Here is an 18,150-nt window from a genome sequence, read left to right as displayed (position 1 = left end):
GCGTTAACAAATTGACCTGTTTGAAGAGATTGGATCACCTAATCCGCAATTTTGGGCGCAGGGGAGAAAATACTTAATTTGATATAATAATTAAATTTTGAATAATAAAACATTTGAAAGAAAAAAATAGGAAAAAGGAAAACAAAAACTTTATTTCGTTAAATTAAATAAATTGATGGATGAAATGTATTCTTCAATAATTTATTTAAAAAACAGATAAATTGAAAAGGCAATTTAACCTAATAATCCATCCATTCAAAAAAAAATTAGTAAACTGCTATGAAATATATTAACGAATTAGCATCGTAAAGCAAAACCCTAGAAACCTTCCAATCCCATACCTTATCTTGCCTCCTCTGCCACAGAGCTATGTTCTGTGGCTCTCCTCTCGCTCCTCCCTCTTCGAAATCCATATCCTCCTCTCCTTCGAATCCAAAGCAATACGGTTTTTGCTACCTCGTTCATGGATTCGTCGCTCAACCCCGCCTCCCTTTCCGCTACAAAGCAGCCGCTTTCTCCGGCCTCTCTCCGCATCCGTGCGCCCATTTCGTCCGACGAAAACGAGCCGCTGCTGGTATCGGAGGAGGAGGCGGAGTTGGAGGAGGAATTTGACACCGCCTCTGATGCCGACGAAGAGATCGTCGGCTCGTCGGAGGTCCTCCTGTTGCCCAAAGGAGCTGGCTTGCCGAGCAATTCCTGGATGCCTAAAGCTAAGCCCTCTGGGGACGGGGAATCTGATGCGGAGCTAGTCGAGGAGGACGAAGAGTTCGAAGACAATGAATCATATGAAGATTTTGACGAGATTTATGACGCAACGAGTGTGGAATATGGTTCACCATCTGAAAACTTCAACTTGGACGGTGTCGAGGAGAAAGAACCAGCTCAGGATGACAATCTTCTAAGAACAGAAGAAGAGAGGCAAATTGAGGATGAGAAAGGCGAGAATTTTCCCATTGAGTTGGGGGAAATTTCCAGTCCAGATATTCAAGCTGTTCCTATTGCTGATACACTAGAAAAGGAACCAGTAGAGATCCACTCCATGGACAGTCAGATCACAGAAGCCTCCCCCGAGAAGGGCGATGTGGATGATAAGGTAGCTGTTATCGCATTTAAGGCAGGTTCTGATATTGTGGATGTTCCTGAATTGGATGTGAATGCCCCTGAGGTGCACCATGATAATAACTCCATGCCTGCCTCAGAGCAATCTCTATCTGCTACTGCCAATGAATCTGAAAGGGAGGAGGTCGAAGGAGACGAGCCTAAGGATAGCGAAGCTCAAGCGCCAAGTTCGGTTCCAGATGATTTGGTTAATGTCTCAGAGGCAATAAAAGAGATGCTTGATAGCTCAAAGGATCACATAGATGGTAAGATTGTCTCAGATTCAGATGAAGATACTGTTAGCAATGTGGAGGATCCAAATCAGATCATGGATGTTGAGGCATTGGTTGCGCTTTTGAAGTTGGCAAGCGGCTCTACTGCTGATGGAAGGATTGTTGCCACTTCTCTAGACTCTTATAGGAGTGCCCCACATGATCGCCCAACTGGGTTAGGATCTTCATTCCAGGCTCTGAAACCTCCTATGCACCTCTCACGAGCTAACCACCCTGTTCCCTCTTCTGAAGTACCTGATAACAACATGACTGAAGAACAGAAGAAGTTGCATGAGAAGATCGAGCGGCTGAAAGTGAAGTTTCTCCGTCTTGTTCATAGGTTGGGGGTTTCACCCGAAGACCCTTTGGTCATCCAAGTTCTCTATCAGCTGAGCTTTGCTGAAGGTATTCACAGTGGTGGTAATATTGAGGGTGCAAAAAGGCAGGCACTGCAGCTCAAAGAGAATGGCAATGGCAAAGAGAGTCTAGACTTGTCATGCAACATCCTTATGCTTGGGAAGAGTGGGGTGGGTAAGAGTGCAACCATTAACTCCATTTTCGGCGAGGAGATGTCTCAAACTAGTGCATTTGAGCCAGCAACCTCTTCTGTCCAAGGAATCAGTGGAATGGTAAATGGCATTAAAATTCATGTAGTGGACACTCCAGGTCTCAGAGCTTCTACCATGGACCAGGGATCAAGCAGGAGAATGCTGACATCCATAAAGAAGAAGACAAAGAGAAACCCCCCTCTGGAAATTGTTTTGTATGTGGATCGCTTGGACACTGCAGGCAGAGATCAGAATGATCTGCCTCTGCTGAAATCAATCACGAGCACTATGGGTGTCTCTGTTTGGTCCAATGCAATCATCGTTCTCACACATGCTGGTTCTGCGCCGCCTGAGGGATCTATGGGTTCTCCCTTGAGTTATGAGGTGTTTGTAGGTCAGCGGACACATGCCGTCCAGCAGTCCATTCGGATAGCGGCAGGAGACATGCGCATAATGAATCCAGTAGCTCTTGTAGAGAATCATGAGGGCCAAGGCATGATGCTTCCCAATGGTGTAATTTGGAGGCCACAATTGTTGCTGCTTTGTGTTTCTTTAAAGATAATATCGGAAGTCAATTCACTGCTAAAGCTTCAGGGTTCTTCTCCTGCAAAGTTGTTTGGCCGACGAACTCTGTTCCCGCCGCTTCCTTTCTTGCTATCTTCATTGTTACAGTCAAGAGAACATCCAAAACTGCCCACTGACCAAAGAGTTGACAATGAGAATTTTGATGTTGATTCTGATGACTTATCAGATGAGGAGGAGGAAGAAGAAGATGAATATGATCAACTTCCTCCTTTTAAGCCCTTGAGGAAATTGCAGATTGCCAAGCTCACCAAGGAGCAAAAAAGAGCCTACTATGACGAGTACGATTACCGGGTGAAGCTTCTTCAGAAGAAACAGTGGAAAGATGAGCTCAAAAGACTCAAAGAGAGCAAGAAAAGGCGGCAAGGTTTTGGGGATGATGAGATGGTTGAAGACTTTTACTATGATGATGCCCCAGCAACTGTACCAATCCCTATGCCTGATATGGTATTACCACCCTCGTTTGACTGTGATGCCCCAACATATCGATACCGTTTTCTAGAGCCAACTTCCCATCTTCAGGTTCGGCCAGTATTGGATGCACATGGTTGGGACCATGATTATGGTTTTGACGGGTTAAACCTCGAGGAGAACCTTGCTTTCGCTGGCCGTTTTCCAGCTGTGTTATCTGCTCAAGTGACTAAGGACAAAAGGGAATTCAGCATCCATGTTGATTCCTGCATTGCAGCTAAGCATGGAGAAGTTGGTTCGACTCTTACAGGTCTCAACATTCAAGCGCTCGGAAAACAACTTGCTTACACCATGCAGTGCGAGACCAAACGAAAGACCTCAAAGAAGAACAAGGCCACAGGAGGGATTTCTGTAACCTTCTTGGGTGAAACTATAACCACTGGATTAAAATTTGAAGACCAACTGTCTATTGGGAAGCAGTTGAGTGTAAGAGCAACCACTGGTGCTGTACGAGCACAAGGTGATATTGCTTACGGGATCAATTTGGAAGCTCGCTCACAAGACAAGGAGTATCCCATCAGCCAAGGGCTTTCGACCTTGGCGATCTCTCTGATGAGGATGCGTAATAACTCAATTTTGGGTGCAAACTTTCAGACTCAGAGTCCTGTTGGAAGAAACTCTAAGGTGGTGGCTAATGTCAGGCTGAGCAACAAGATGAATGGGCAGATCATCATCAGGATGAGCACCTCAGAAAACCTTCAAATTGCATTAGTGAGTATTATACCCATTGCTCTTTCTATGCTCAAGAGCATGATATATGGTGGTGAAACCACTTCATAGCTAGATTTGCTAGCAAGTTTGCATTAGTGGATCTCTCTCCTTTCTTATTCAATATTTATTTATTTTAACTATATTTCTTCTTATTTAGATATGTCTACAATACCAAATGCTTAAATTTAGCTTAGAACATCTGAAGGACTGAATATGGCATAAAATAAATTGTAGGGCAGAAGTGAGTAAGGGCTTAACCATCTAGACAAAATCCAATGATCAATTGAAGTAAATTTAGATGAAAAAACAATTAATAAGTTAGGATGATTTACAGATGAATAAATCACTTAAAGAACCTGTTAGAATCAGAGGAGCAAAACTTACCCAACAGATTGCTGGATGTGAACACTGTTTGTGTTCAGAGGGAAGAACAAAAAAAATTCAAGAAACTTATCTACAACAACTTAATAATACCTTCCTACAATTGGTAGTCAGCGTTCAGGAAAGCCTCATACTGTGTTCCCTTCAGTGTATCATAGACAGAACCCCAGTTCTCAATCTGATCAGATAGTGGCTTCTTGTGGATTTTTACATGACGGCTGAAAAGTTTCTGCTTGGGCAATTTTAAGAAATCCAAAACATCCATCAGCTTCTGCATAACAAATGGCTATTAGAGTTAAGCTGGTCTGAACTGCAATAAGTGATGTATTTACAAGGCAGAGCAATAGATAACTTACAGTCCTGTTGTTGACAAGATCCTCGTAGTAGAGTAGAATATGACGGGAGCTCTTGAAATAGTCCAAAGAATCAGTACCCAATTTATCGACATGCTTTAGTTCAGGGATCAATGATGTTATATTGATCGTGGGCTTATATTTTGCAAGAATGGCAGCCTGCATATTGTAGAAGTAACAACTGTTAAAATTGTAGTTTGTGTGGGAGATATCAGGTTTCTATAGTTCACACATTTCTCAAGTAGGACAAATATATACAATAACAGGATACCTCATTCTTGGAATGCACATGAGCTTTATGTGTCCCATTTAGTTGCTTCAGGTTGCGATCATGAGTATTTGCAAGTATTGAAACTAAACGACGGAGTAGATTTCTTCTGAAAAGAAATATTACAAAGACTCCTCTCTTATTGAAATACTCGTTTATGCTTTTGTGATGTTGCATGACACCCTAAAAGAGCAGGTAAGCTTGTCAAAACATTACACAAGATTAATCAACGGTAGCACAACTACATACAAAATAAGAACAAAATCATATTGTTAAAGTTGGTAAGTGTTTGGTACTCAAAAGAGAAGTCGGCAATGAAATTCAAGGTGAAAAGCTATTAAAAAATTTTGTAGAAAAAACTTGTTTCCAGTTCTAACATTTTTTTTGAACTTGATTACCAGTGATTAGAACACATTATGACTGTTTTTCTAATGGATTTAGAGGGAAAGTAGCTGGAAAATCAGTCCCTTCGGAAACATTAGTTGCAAGATTGTGCAAAGTTCTATAGCCTGCATGTCAACAAGCATCAGCTGACACTTTAACTAATGTATTCTAGTTTAACACGACTCATGATCCATGCACTTCAACAAAAGATAGAATTTGTCATTCCAGCGACCTTATACAGTCGGCCTCACGATTATCTATGAAGAGGTAAATCGAAAAGCTACAGTTGACCACGATGGAAAAGGATATTGCTTCGGCTTCGTCGAGATTCAATCCTTGTCCACTTCAACAATTCTGCTATGTTGTAATCAATTCAATTATGTCTCGGGGGCAATCATGATCCATGCACAACATCATAGAAATGAATGAATCAATTCCATAGGCTCATTCTAGGTTTATAAAATTTTTTGGTCAACGGAGCTCAAGTAGAGCCAAACTTTTATTTATGAAACTTGATTAGAAATAAAAAAGAATGCACCTCTATAACCCTAATTAAGGGCATCTGCTAAGCTTTATAAAGGACACCTTTAATGGTTAACATCGAGAATGATTGTCGGGCTTGTACAAAACACAAACATCAACAAAGGTACCATTATGATCTTTATAGACGTACCTAAGCCGCTATATTGAAGGTTGGCCATCCAAATGATTACTGCAGCTCTAAATTTCCCAACTGAAGCCAGGCTAAAAAGGGAGGAGATTCATGACATCAATTTGCTGTCGACGAATCATTTAAGTAATCAAAATCAAGCTGAATATGGTAGAGAGTATAAAATTTCCCAATTTCATGATCCTTAATTATTAACTGTCTCTGCAATTGAGATTCTGAATAGATTTGCAGGAATAGTGGTTACATCTAAAATAGTAAGGATCACACTTTTGTTCAACCAATAATCATGTCAAAAACTAGTTGATCTACCATTGTCTAGTTCCCAAACAGTACCAAGAGCTAGCTTTCCTATATGTACTGCAAACATTGCACCAAATGTGTTAATCAGACAAAGATGATTGTCAATTATCAGTCCAAAATTCCCATACTTTCCCTTCAGCATTTTGATCCTGAGTCTCCAATAAATAGTACCCTGTTATATAGCTTGCCTAGTAGAGTGGTATTGAAATTGACTATGCAATTGAAAACCAGTCCTCCAGTTATCCATCTTCTAATATTTTGTTCCATCCTACCAAATGGATTTGTCTTCTTACACCTATGTTGCCCCCAAAAGAACTGTCAACACAACTTCTCTATGGCACTAAAGATGTTAGAAGGAAACAGATGAGCATGTATATGAAAGCTCAGAAACATGGAAATAACTGACTGAATTAATTTGATGTGACCTGCCATGTACAATAATTTAGAAGGTCAACCTTTGAACTTGATTTTAGTCTTCTATAATAGACCTCAAATTGCTATATAAAATCTGTGCTCGAACCATATGAAGTACAAAGAACTAGGTACTTCCTGATATTCATCACTTGTTTGAATCCAGATTGATATGTTTACAATTTCAACTCCTCTACCATGTTCCATGGAAAAAAGATGACAGATTAGCTAAGATTTTGTTTTTTCTCAGATGCCACTAAAAATTTGGAAAGCAAAACAAGCACATGGGAAGATTATATGCATGTGATAGGTTGTAAGCAAGAAACAAATGAGTTAAAGTTGTTCTTGTCCCACTAACTTTAAACACCTTCCATGAAAATTCAGGCCCTCTCGTGGATAGATTGAGATACTTTCAAGATAAGGAATGAACAAATAAGAAGACAATTAGCAACTTTTTCTAACTCCCCTTGAAGACTAAAACTGTGTTAGTTCATCATTTTAGAGAATCCAAAGAGGCATATACTATCCAAAACTAAATTCAGTTAGTGTTGGAAGATCTACAAGTCTTTTCAAGATTAAATCTATTCATCATACAGCTTGTCTTTTCAAGATTGAATTTATTCATCATACAGCTTCTCCTCGCTTTCAAGACAGGGATGGAAATTTATACACAACATGGCAAAGACTGATAGGGCAATTTAGTCCATTGCCCTTTCCTTCTTAGGTAGTAGCACAAGTAAAATAGGATTAACACTTCAACTTTCTGTTTGGTATAAGATCTTATGGATGGACTCAAAAATATTCAATCCAACAATGCTCTAATTCTTATAAAATAAAAATAGCATGAAGATTTGAAGGATCTCATTTCCATAATACCTGTCGATGATTTGGTGAGATGGAAGGAAGGCTTCTTGTTACAAAGTAACCTGAGTTGCCATTTTCAAATGATAAAGTCTGCTAAATTAAGAAATTACAGCAGACTATAGGACTCTTTGGTTATATTCCTAATTGGTTGTTGATTTGGTGTGATAACAACTTTAGAGTTTCTCACAACTGCACGGATATAGAAATATCTTGTACTCTTATCATTGAGTTTGATGCAATCATTCCGCTATAGAAACCATAGCATTTCCTCAAACAGAAGTTGGTCAGCTCCTGCATTAGATCAAACTCGAGTTGACTTAGAAAGGGTTTAGCCTCTCCATAAAGTCCACTGGATCCCCACAACTCTGCCCATTACTTTCTTTTTCTTAAGATGAATATTACCAAAACATTTTTTCTAGGAAATTAAATTATCTTCAAGCATCTTAAGGTTGGTCTGTAAACAATCCTCTACTTCCGGGAATGATCAACCAGTAGAATAAACTTGTTATCAAATTTCCATGCAACAATAGACCGAAACTACTTATGTCTGGTACATGAGTAGAAAAGTCTCTATGACAGTGGTGGATCATGATAAAACATAACTAGGCAATACTTTAACTAAGCTTAATAGGATGCGAGGTTTGTATTATGCACAAACTAAACAAATACAAGTTCAAAACTAACTAGTTGTCTCAATATATCTCACTGGATTGAAACTAAAAAGCAAGAATCACATGTAGTATAGTTAACATATTTCACTGGGATTCCAGTTAGTCTGAAGTTGAATTGCAAATGCAATAAGATAATGGAATTTCCGTAGTATTGAGACAAAAATCAACATTAAGGTACAGACTTCACAAATTCAATTTGAATTTCAATAGAATACATTGGCAACATTGCAAATTATATAGTTAATTAGCTTAGCATAAAACCTTGAATCTGCTAAAAAAATATTGCATAGCATATTCTATGATGCTTGGTCACTATAGAGACCACATCACTAGCCATGATTAATGTAAACCATATCACATATGGCATATGTCATAAGCCTGAGAACCATAGAGATAAAAGTGCATCATCCCCACTTAAACATACACCAGCATAAAGACCTTACTTTCCAATCTATATTTCCCTTTGAGCTTCCTCCAAAATCTAATGGAGTGAAAATTTTTGATGAACAAACAAAGATGTAAAAACTAGGTAAATCCATATCTTTTCAAGTTTTATCATTGAAAAGATAAATCATCTCATACATAATCCAAATCTGAAAATCATATGATCTCACCACAAATTAAGTATTCCATCAGAGTAAGTATTTGTCTGAGCATCAGTAATCCCTAAAATGATCAAGAAAGGCAAACAATATAAACATAAACATCGCTATCACCATCATAAGGGAAACAAAATAAACATAAACAATCAAGCTGCATGAGTGATATAGCCTACATAAGTTCATGGAGGATAAGATTCTTCATCAACATCAACATCACTTGTGTTTGTCGCAACTATTTGACTTAGCTACATAACCCTATCCCCCATTGAGATCTATGCAAAGCTATAACACCAGTAATATTCAAATTAATTACATTATTTTCCATTGTATTGTCTAAGTCAATGATTTTTATGGTCTTTCTTTACTCCTTGTACCTTGCATCTCTAATAGTTTTGGTTCTTTAGACTGTAGGATTTGTTGGTCATCTTTTAACATGTTCATACTGTCTCAACCTAGTTTCTCTCATCCAATTCATTACACTCAAAATTAGGGTCTTTTATATACATTCTAGTGATTCCACACATTCATCTTTCTCAACCCAAATACATCAACCTTTTTACTCCCATTAATAAACACAATTCCATCTACAAATAAAATAGGAATAAGCTTTATTGAAACTACCTAAAATAGTTAGAACTAACAAGGATGTTTTTGATGAATCAATTTGCACCAATGTAACTTTCTTCCCTTGAGACCCTAGTTCTACAATTTGAAATGAAAAAAGGGTAGATGGATAAAAAAATTGCAGGCACAGCAAGTTAACTCATTATAGAAGTAATCAAGTCAGAATTAGATGAAATTAGCCTATAGCCTAATGAAAAAAACTTTACAACTAGATTGAATATTGCACTTCAGCTGAATCTAAGAAAGCTATGGAACCAAAATGATTATACTGTTAAGGAGTTTATCTAAAATAGACGTGCTACCGGTTCATGTCATAGAGCATTTTTACCTGGTTAAGCATCCATTTCAGACCAACAGCTGCAGTACATTCATTTTTAGATGCACTACTGTACCAATCTAAATTGTAGATTTTATCCAGTGTCCGTGTGATATTAGCATGGCTCCTCCTCTCTTTCACAGAAAAAATTTCACCATGTGAACTGATATTAACATGGCTATTTAATAATGTTTCAAACCATCCACTCCCAGATCTCTGCATCGACAAAATAGCAAAGAATCTAACAGGTGTACAAGCACATTCATTCCTGCATCAAAAAATCAAGTGTTCATCATACAGGGAGGGAGCTGACAGGAAACTTTTTTTTTTTTTTTTTTGCAACAATCACACTTCATTACCTACTGTAAGATGTAGGCTCTGGGTAATGTAGATATCGAGGCTCCAAATGTAGGATGCTAGGATCATGACAAGATTGTTTTCTTGCTCTCAGCTTCGCTTGGTTCGGTATAACTAGGAACCCTCTTTGCTTCATACATAGGGAGAATATGTAGATGCCACTTAACATGAATAATCCCAAAACCGCCACCCATAACTTAAGTGGATATTTCTTTGGATGCCTGATTATCAGCGTTTCCTGTGGAGAGATGGCAGCTCATTGGATCTTTATATCTTTCATTTGAAATTCATATGATTGTTGAACAAAAATAATATGCATTATTTAGGAGCTAGTGATTTTAACAATGAAGAAATCATGACAAGAGGAACAAAAACAAAGATACGGACCAATCGAATAAATCTTGAGGCTGAAAAGAATTTCAGGCCTCAAAGGAAAGACAGACACCGTCTCGAACGATGTTATAATTCTTCGTTGCATCAACATGTCCAGAAACTAAAGGACAAGGACCAAAACTCATTCGAGATCGATACTATCGAAGAAGCTGCTAATAGCCTAAAAAGGAATCAAATTTTGCATCAAAGAATTCAGATTTTCTTCGCCAGTTTATAACCAAAAAGAATGCCCACTTTCAGCTCGAAAATAAATAATTGTTCGATTATACGGCTGATTTCGTTTAGATCAACAAAAAAAAAAAACAACAAAGTAGTAAACGGATCGAAGCGTCAACAGGAAGAGGGAGGACGAATCATCACCTTGTTGAAAGAGTTGGAGTCGGCCACCACCATCCTTCCGCTTACTGCGACGACCTCAATGACAACGCGTCTAGGAAAGAGATCGTACCACTTCGTCCATCCTTCCTCCTCCTCCTGCTGTCGCGCAATCTGCCACCCCAACGCCCACCTTCACCTTCATGAAGCAAGTGACTCGCCCTAGGGTTGCATTTGACAATCCATATTCGTTCCCTCCTCCGTCAGGATCAAAAAGCTTGCGCTTTCTATAAATTTGAGCCACTTTCTCCGTCTCCCTCTGCTTTCCAAATTCCAGCCGGCTTCCACGATAATGGCGATAGATTTGGATAAATAAACGACAACGACAATTTATTAAACCACGCATTTTATCAAATATTTAGATCACATTCAACGAATTTATTTTGTAAAATACACATACATGCTTGACGCACACAAACAGAAAGATAAATTATTATTAGGATTAGAAAAGTCTTTTTTTCTTTTTTATAATCTAAATAAAATTTATTGTTGATCTGTTTTATCAATTCTTTTTCGATTTCTTTTATCATATAAATGTATGATCATTTTTTTAATTTAAAGTTGTACATTGACATGCTATATGTTTTTATAATGTGATTTACTAGTAGTATTTTTTTAAATGGAATAAAAAATTTAAAAATTGTTGGACGAGGAATCATGCGCGCTTTTAGATTTATTTATTTATTTTAAATTTTAAAATTAAAATAGTGGACGGTCTATCAAGTGGAACTGTCCAAGTTAGATACCTAAATTATATGAAAAAAAATTGTTTGACAGCTTAGAAATTATTCTAATCAATCTCTTCATTATTTGCGCTCCTCTTTCGCTTGTCCTCTAGTCAAGTTTCAAACTTTTAAGGTCTCTATATGCTCATTAATGACATTTTGCTTAAAAGTTATTAATGGGTTTAGAGATTTAGATATTTCAGATTGAATTTTAGCGTTTTCTTTTGCATTTCTTACACTAACCTCTACTTTTGAGGGTTTTATATTCATTAATAAATTTTTGCACAAAAATCTTGACTAATTGAATTGGCATAAACTCAATAAACTTTTAATAGCTCATTAATGCTAATTATGGTTGACCCCATGACTACTAGTGCAGTCAAACCGATCAATCTACGAATGAAGCAGATCAATTCATCAAAAACTCATTATATGATAGAGTAAGGTGGGCTAGCCTACAATCTCGACGAGGTAGAAAATCTTTAATCCAATCTAACTCACGAAGGATTGCGGGAGCCTAACAAAAAATAAAAAATATATATATAAAAGATTACAATTTTTTATGTTTGGATTGCGGATTAGTTGAGTTAAACTCACGAGTCCATCAAAAAATTAAAAAAATCATATAGAAAATATTAAAAATTTTAAATTTGATTGCGGATTAGGTGGGTTAAGCCCACAAATCTATTAAATTTTTTATTTTTATTTTAAATTTTAGAAGAAAAAAATTTTCAACTCATAGGTCAACTCAAGATCATCTTGGGCCGACCCCACAGGTCGTTGACCCAGTGGATCAATTCATCTAGATTTATTTTAAAATGAATTAATAAAATATTAATCTAATCCATTTAAATTGTTTGATGGAATAAATCAATCTAATAAGTCTAATCTAAATTAATGGTACTGTAGACTGACTAAATAGCAAATTTAGGAGGTTTAGTAAGATATGAAAGAAAAGATTGATGCATGAATACAACTCTGATTCTTGCAATGCATAGAAGGGATTAAAATTTGAGGCTTGGAGATTGTACAATGCACCAGTTAGCCATTACCTGAGTGTTCAAGTAGTCTATCAAGTTCCTCAATCAATGAGAGCCTTGTTGCGAGTCTAACAGTTAGGAAGGTAGGAAAATGAAAAGGACATATCGACATGACATGCAATTAATTATAGCTTAATTTGCATAATTAAAAACAAAACTTGCTAAATGTTCTGCCTAATTACTTGTTTCCACTTAAGAAGTATAGGACAGATTAGATTATATAAAATATCATCAAAGAAACAAGGAAGGAATTCATTGTGTATAAAGTTTGCAAGCACATATAAAGCTTGAATTGAACGGAACGGAACCATAAGAGTAGTAGAAGGGAGGTTTTTGAGAGATTTATTGTTTCCTCTGGCATCAAATGGGTTTCATTTATATTAATTATGTAATGTAATGGAGAAGAAAAATTGATACTTTGCGTCAGAACTACCATGCTTTAGAATCTGAAAAGAAAGTGATCGATCGAGAAGCATTATCAGAAAACTTTCACATTGACCAGTAACTGAGAATCAATGTTCTGCAGTACAATTTTTCTGATTAATACATCATGGATGATTAAATCATCGATTCATAAACTATTGACGTATACGTTTCTCGAAGATAGTTGCCTGGATAAATGAAGGAATTTGAAAAAGTACTAAAAAAAGAGTGTTAAAATGACACCATGGTAGGTCTTGGCAAACCACTCCGACACTCAAATTAGAATTTTATGTGAGAAAGGAGTTTAATGACTTGAAAAAATTAGGGTTTATGTGTGCATACCTATGCTTATAGGTATAGGCCTCTTTTTATAGTAGTTGATCTCCGAAATATTAGCACCTGTCTTAGGAAATATTCTGAGATACTTGTTTTAATTTAGAAGAATTTTATCAATTTTTATCCTTTTGAGTATATTTTCTTATTTTTCTCGGAAGAGATAGTCTTGGGCTCTCCTGATTATGCAAGCTGACCATCTCCTAGGATTAAACAAATGCTAAGGTTAAGATTCGACACGTGATACCGAGGTAATGCCGAGTGAATGCCGATGTTCGAGCAGAGGTTGACACGAGATGTCGGAGATATGTCGAATCCAGAGCTCGAGGTCGGATTTGTATCTAAAGAGGTCGACATGAGAAATCCGAGACCGGAGCTTGAGGTCAGACTTGTGTCTGAAAAGGTCGGCACGAGATACCAAGACCAGAGCTCGAGGTCAAACTTGTATATGAAGAGGTCTGCACGAGAAGCCGAGACTGGAGCTCGAGGTCAGACTTGTATCTAAAGAGGTCGGTAAGAGAAGCCGAGACTGAAGCTCGAGGTCGGACTTGTATCTAAAGAGGTTGGTAAGAGAAGCCGAGACCGAAGCTTGAGGTCGGACTTGTATCTAAAGAGGTCAGCACGAGAAGCCGAGACCGGAGCTCGAGGTTGGACTCAAGGTTGAGAAGAAGTTGGAAGTAGGGAACCTGATCTGTAATCAAAACTAGGATTATTACATCTACCCTACTTTTCTACATTTCTCTAAACCTCTCATTCCTTATTTTAAGGCCACATAGTCATCCCAGGTTATTGCGTGATGAGCACGTGACCACTTAAAGACTTCACTGATCACAAGCCTTTCGACTTAGTCTAGTTGAAGGAGGTGAAGTCCAACTGACTGGACTTAAGTTGATTCAAATGTCCTATCCTTAGTATGCTGCTTTAACGAGGGCTTGCATCATCAACCATGCAACATTTATGACGATAGACGTGGGGAAATGATGACTTTAAATCGAAGGGTTATATCGATTCCCTACCAATTCAGTCATATCATCGGATGACTCTCTTTGAATCATTGCCCCATCCGATGCGTCGTTCGATTTGGTTTTAATGGCAAAGATTGTATCTTGATTTAGTCAGGTGGGATGTTCGATGTGATAAGCCAGAATAATATCCGCCATTCATTAATCCTCTTCGCTGCTTGATCAAGGGAAAACCCCTAATAAATATAAATGTGTTATTAGGAGATATCATTCTTCTTTTATTTATATATCTTCTCCTTCTTCTTCCTTCAGTCATCGACGCTGATTCTTAACCTAGTATGTTCTGGTTATTGACTCTCTTTCTTTTTTGCCTTTTGAGCTCCTTCCCTGTTTTCTACATTCTTATGACTGTATCAATTCCTTGGTAGAGACTCAAAGATCCTCATTTACCTCAAGAGATGATCTATTGCTTCGAGAACAAGATGGTATTCCCTTAGATCATAGAATTAGGATTCCAGCCCCTGAGCATCGTCCTCATGAACCACCTCTGGGATATACCACATTCTTCCAAGGTCAATTAGCGGGTGGTCTAAGGTTTCCTATACCTCCTTTTCTTCAAAACCTAGCCACTTATTTCCAATGCTCGTTATCTCAGCTTGCTCCAAATTCATATCGTTTGATCTGTAGTGCTTCCATCGTCTTTTAGATTTACCAAATTTCCTTCAACTCTCCGACCTTCCATTGTTTCTTTTACCCTAAACGAGGAGAGCTTGGAGTCATATACTTTGCTACTAGGTCTGGATGTAATTTTTTGGATAAATACTCGACCTCTCATAAGGGATAGAAGCATAGGTATTTCTTTGTAAAGCTTTCTCAACCCTATACTTGACCTATCTTTTGGCGTCCCGAGCCACCTCCACAAACAATTCTATATTAGTATAGATTAGAGTCATCCTTTCTAGCCGTCACACATTCTATCAGATCTAAGATTCATGTGAATTCTTTGGTGGATAACGAAGCCCTTTTATACCGAGCTGACTTGGCCCTAATGTTATCTAGCTGGAGGAACCGCTGAGTAAATCATTTTTCTTTTAGATTTATTTTTATACTGACTAATTCTTCCTCTTCTATTTCAGGCTGAATCATGGTGAACGCTTCTGTTAGCAAACATCTCAAATGGGATCTTACTGTTAGGATCGTCCCAGTGTAATGCGCGTGTTTATACATTTCGCAAACGTGCGCAGTGACAAATAATTAAGCTAATTATTATCACAATACACGCATGACAAAATAGGAAATAACATGTACAAGGCATGGTAGGAAATTAAAATTTTCAGAATAATAAATTATTCGAAATGCGTACCTCGCGGATGATGACATTGAGCAGAGTTTGCATCAATCGAGCGGTCATCATCGAAGTCCCACCTCTACTGGTGATCCACGCTAAGCTCTCATTTAGACGACTTCAGATTTCATGAGTCACGTCATCGTCTTTGGTACTAGTCGATGATCGATAATGATCGATTTGAGAGAAACCTTATTTCGAAAACTACGTAACAACGTTTATCACGATCGTTCCGGGGCTTTCTAACTACCATCGGAAATCATATTCCCGATGTAGTTTCAGTAGTCTACCGTTGATCGTCGATTTAGGACAAATTGATAGGAACTATTCCGATGATGGAATGATTTGATTAACAACGTTCGAATAATCTGACCAATAACCGAAAATAATTTTTGATGACTACACAGAATTCCGACAACAAACCTAATCCAATCAGATTCTTCTCCCACACAACCAAAACAAGGACTTGGTTTGGATGAAGAAGAATAGTTCTTCTTCCCCTTTCCCTCGCAACTGAAAAATAGGAAAATAAAGCTTCCAATCGCTGCCCTTTCTTCCTCTCCATGCGGTTGGCGAAATTAGGGAAGGGAGACGAGATCACAGTTGGCGGGGAGCTAGACCGCGGCTGGTGGCAGGGAAGTATTAGCGTCGCGCAGAGAAGCCAAAGAGCAGAGGAAAACACCCGTTCTTCTCCGACGAGCAACAAAGAGATTGACGTGACAACCTCAAGGGAGAAACAATGATCCACGAGTAAGAAGAAGGGAGAGGCATTTTCGGTTGTCTCCATCTTCTCCACAGCCGATGCTCGGAGACTTCGTTGCCGGCGAAGGATCCTTCTCGCGTGGTGAAGACGCCTCTCACACAGGTGTGCGGCGTCGAGCAAAGAATGGCGCCGACAAGGTTGCTGCGCTCTGTTTCATCCACACCGCGGTAAATCCTCTCGCGCGGTGAAGAGAAGGACAGGGTTCGCTAGGGTTTTGGGTGGCGTCTTCAGGTAGAAGATAAACAAGACGCGACAAGACGCGGCCAGGGTGGGTTTTTTATCGCGATCCTGTGTTTTTAAGAAGCTACAATAGCATCTCATTAGGGTTCTAGGGTTCTGCAACGCGGGCAGAGAAAATAAACTCGAAACATGCTTAAATCGGAGAAAATCAAAACAAACCGGACCGAGTTTATTTAGGGTTTAAGGTAGCAAATCGAGTTCAAAACTAAATCGCTTGGTTCACTAACCAAACTATCTCGGATTTGACCAAACCAGTTTTGTTAACTTCGTCTTCTCAAGACGAAGCTCCTCATCTATTCTGTTTTACCAAAACCTCTTCCATCATGAAACAAACTAAGTTGATTTAAAATTGAATCGTTTGGTTTACTAACCAAATGATCTCTAATTTGAATGAAATCAATTTCGTTCATTTCATCTCCATAAGATGAATTTCATCATATTATCCCCTGTTAGGATCGGTTGGTTCGCTAGAGGGGGGGTGAATAGCGTTTCTCGACTTTTCTTGTTCTTTCTCTGCACAGAGATTAGGGGAAGCAAAAATATAAAAGAGAAAGAAAGAGATCAACGCTAACCCGGTTTGTTTACTTGGTCTCCACCTCCGCAGAGGTGACTAATCCAAGGATCCACACGCACGCACACACCCGATGCACTATGAATCTTCTCCTTCTCGAAAACCTCGAAGGCGGAGAAACCTTTACAACTCTTTAGATCTCCTCAAGAATGATATGAAATAGTGTTTATGAGGAGAGAAAGAAAGCAGAGAATAGAGAACAAACAAGTTCTCAGAAGAAGTACAAAGCAATGAAAGAATAGTGAAAAAGATGAGTTGTTCTCGTGCAGGCTTCTTCTTATAACTCTGCAACATCAGTCGACTGCTAGCAGGGCCAGTCGACTGATGCCTTCAATCGGCAACAAAATCTCGCATTAAAGCGCATTAAATGCTTACCAATTTTCTGCAACGTTCAAATCACAGTCGACTGTTCCAAGACCAGTCGACTGGCAACAGTCGACTCACCATAACACCAGTCGACTGTCCAGTCGACTCCTGTCTTCCTCTGACTCGACTGATTTTTCTGTGTGCGTCTGATTTATGAGCAGTCGACTGCTGGCAGGGCCAGTCGACTGGTGAAGCTGAAAAATCACATTTCAGCTTCTCTTGACCTAGACCTCGGCCTTCAAACATCTTCCACAGCCTCATGCCTTCCCTGCACTAGCTTGAGATGCTTCCATCAGCTTCGTCATGTCAAGTCCTTGCCAAGACTATCCACTTGGACTTTTCCTTGCCAAGACTACCCACTTGGACTTTTCCTTGCCAAGACTACCCACTTGGACTTTTGCTTGCCAAGACTACCCACTTGGACTTTTCCTTGCCAAGACTACCCACTTGGACTTTTCCTTGCCAAGACTTCCCACTTGGACTTTTGCTTTGCCAAGACTACCCACTTGGACTTTTGCTTTGCCAAGACTACCCACTTGGACTTTTGCTTGCCAAGACTACGCTTGGACTTTCCTGCAAACTTGCATCACACATTTTAGATCACAAGTATTGCCTAACTTCAAACATAGTTTAGCCAAACATTGAAACTCAATGCACTTGGGGCAAAGATTGCACCAACAATACCCACTTTGTTCAGGACATGGTCTATGTGTGCCAGTCCCCACTAGGCT

The 18,150-nt window shown here is 38.7% G+C and overlaps 2 protein-coding genes across 2 annotated transcripts; one reads left to right on the top strand and one right to left on the bottom strand.

Moving 5' to 3' along the window:
• Nucleotides 1-342: 342 nt before the first annotated feature.
• LOC141817574 (translocase of chloroplast 101, chloroplastic-like) lies at nt 343-3,819 on the top strand. The gene has a single exon (XM_074705213.1). It carries the CDS (start codon nt 464-466, stop codon nt 3,749-3,751), a length of 3,288 nt encoding a protein of 1,095 aa, XP_074561314.1. The 5' UTR covers nt 343-463; the 3' UTR covers nt 3,752-3,819.
• Nucleotides 3,820-4,126: 307 nt separating this feature from the next.
• On the bottom strand, nt 4,127-10,669 carry LOC141817575 (uncharacterized). Its single transcript, XM_074705214.1, has 6 exons — nt 10,637-10,669; nt 9,886-10,121; nt 9,539-9,794; nt 4,688-4,867; nt 4,420-4,575; nt 4,127-4,334 (listed from the first exon to the last, which is right to left on the bottom strand). Exons 1-6 carry the CDS (start codon nt 10,667-10,669, stop codon nt 4,161-4,163), a joined length of 1,035 nt encoding a protein of 344 aa, XP_074561315.1. The 3' UTR covers nt 4,127-4,160.
• Nucleotides 10,670-18,150: the final 7,481 nt, after the last annotated feature.

This window comes from Curcuma longa, unplaced genomic scaffold, assembly GCF_044706935.1.
Source record: "Curcuma longa cultivar G26 ecotype Majalengka, Jawa Barat unplaced genomic scaffold, ITB_CL_G26_1.1 contig_21042, whole genome shotgun sequence".
In the NCBI taxonomy this organism is placed as follows: domain Eukaryota; kingdom Viridiplantae; phylum Streptophyta; class Magnoliopsida; order Zingiberales; family Zingiberaceae; genus Curcuma; species Curcuma longa.
This window is presented reverse-complemented; position numbering and strand designations above follow the sequence as displayed.

Excerpts from the sequence above, each read along its gene's own strand:
- LOC141817574 (XM_074705213.1), top strand. The coding sequence starts at position 464 with ATGGATTCGTCGCTCAACCCCGCCTCCCTTTCCGCTACAAAGCAGCCG.
- LOC141817575 (XM_074705214.1), bottom strand. The coding sequence starts at position 10,669 with ATGGTGGTGGCCGACTCCAACTCTTTCAACAAG. Across the intron at positions 10,122-10,636 it reads ACTCCAACTCTTTCAACAAG|GAAACGCTGATAATCAGGCA; the intron begins GTGATGATTCGT and ends ATCTCTCCACAG. Across the intron at positions 9,795-9,885 it reads GAGCCTACATCTTACAGTAG|GAATGAATGTGCTTGTACAC; the intron begins GTAATGAAGTGT and ends TTTTTGATGCAG.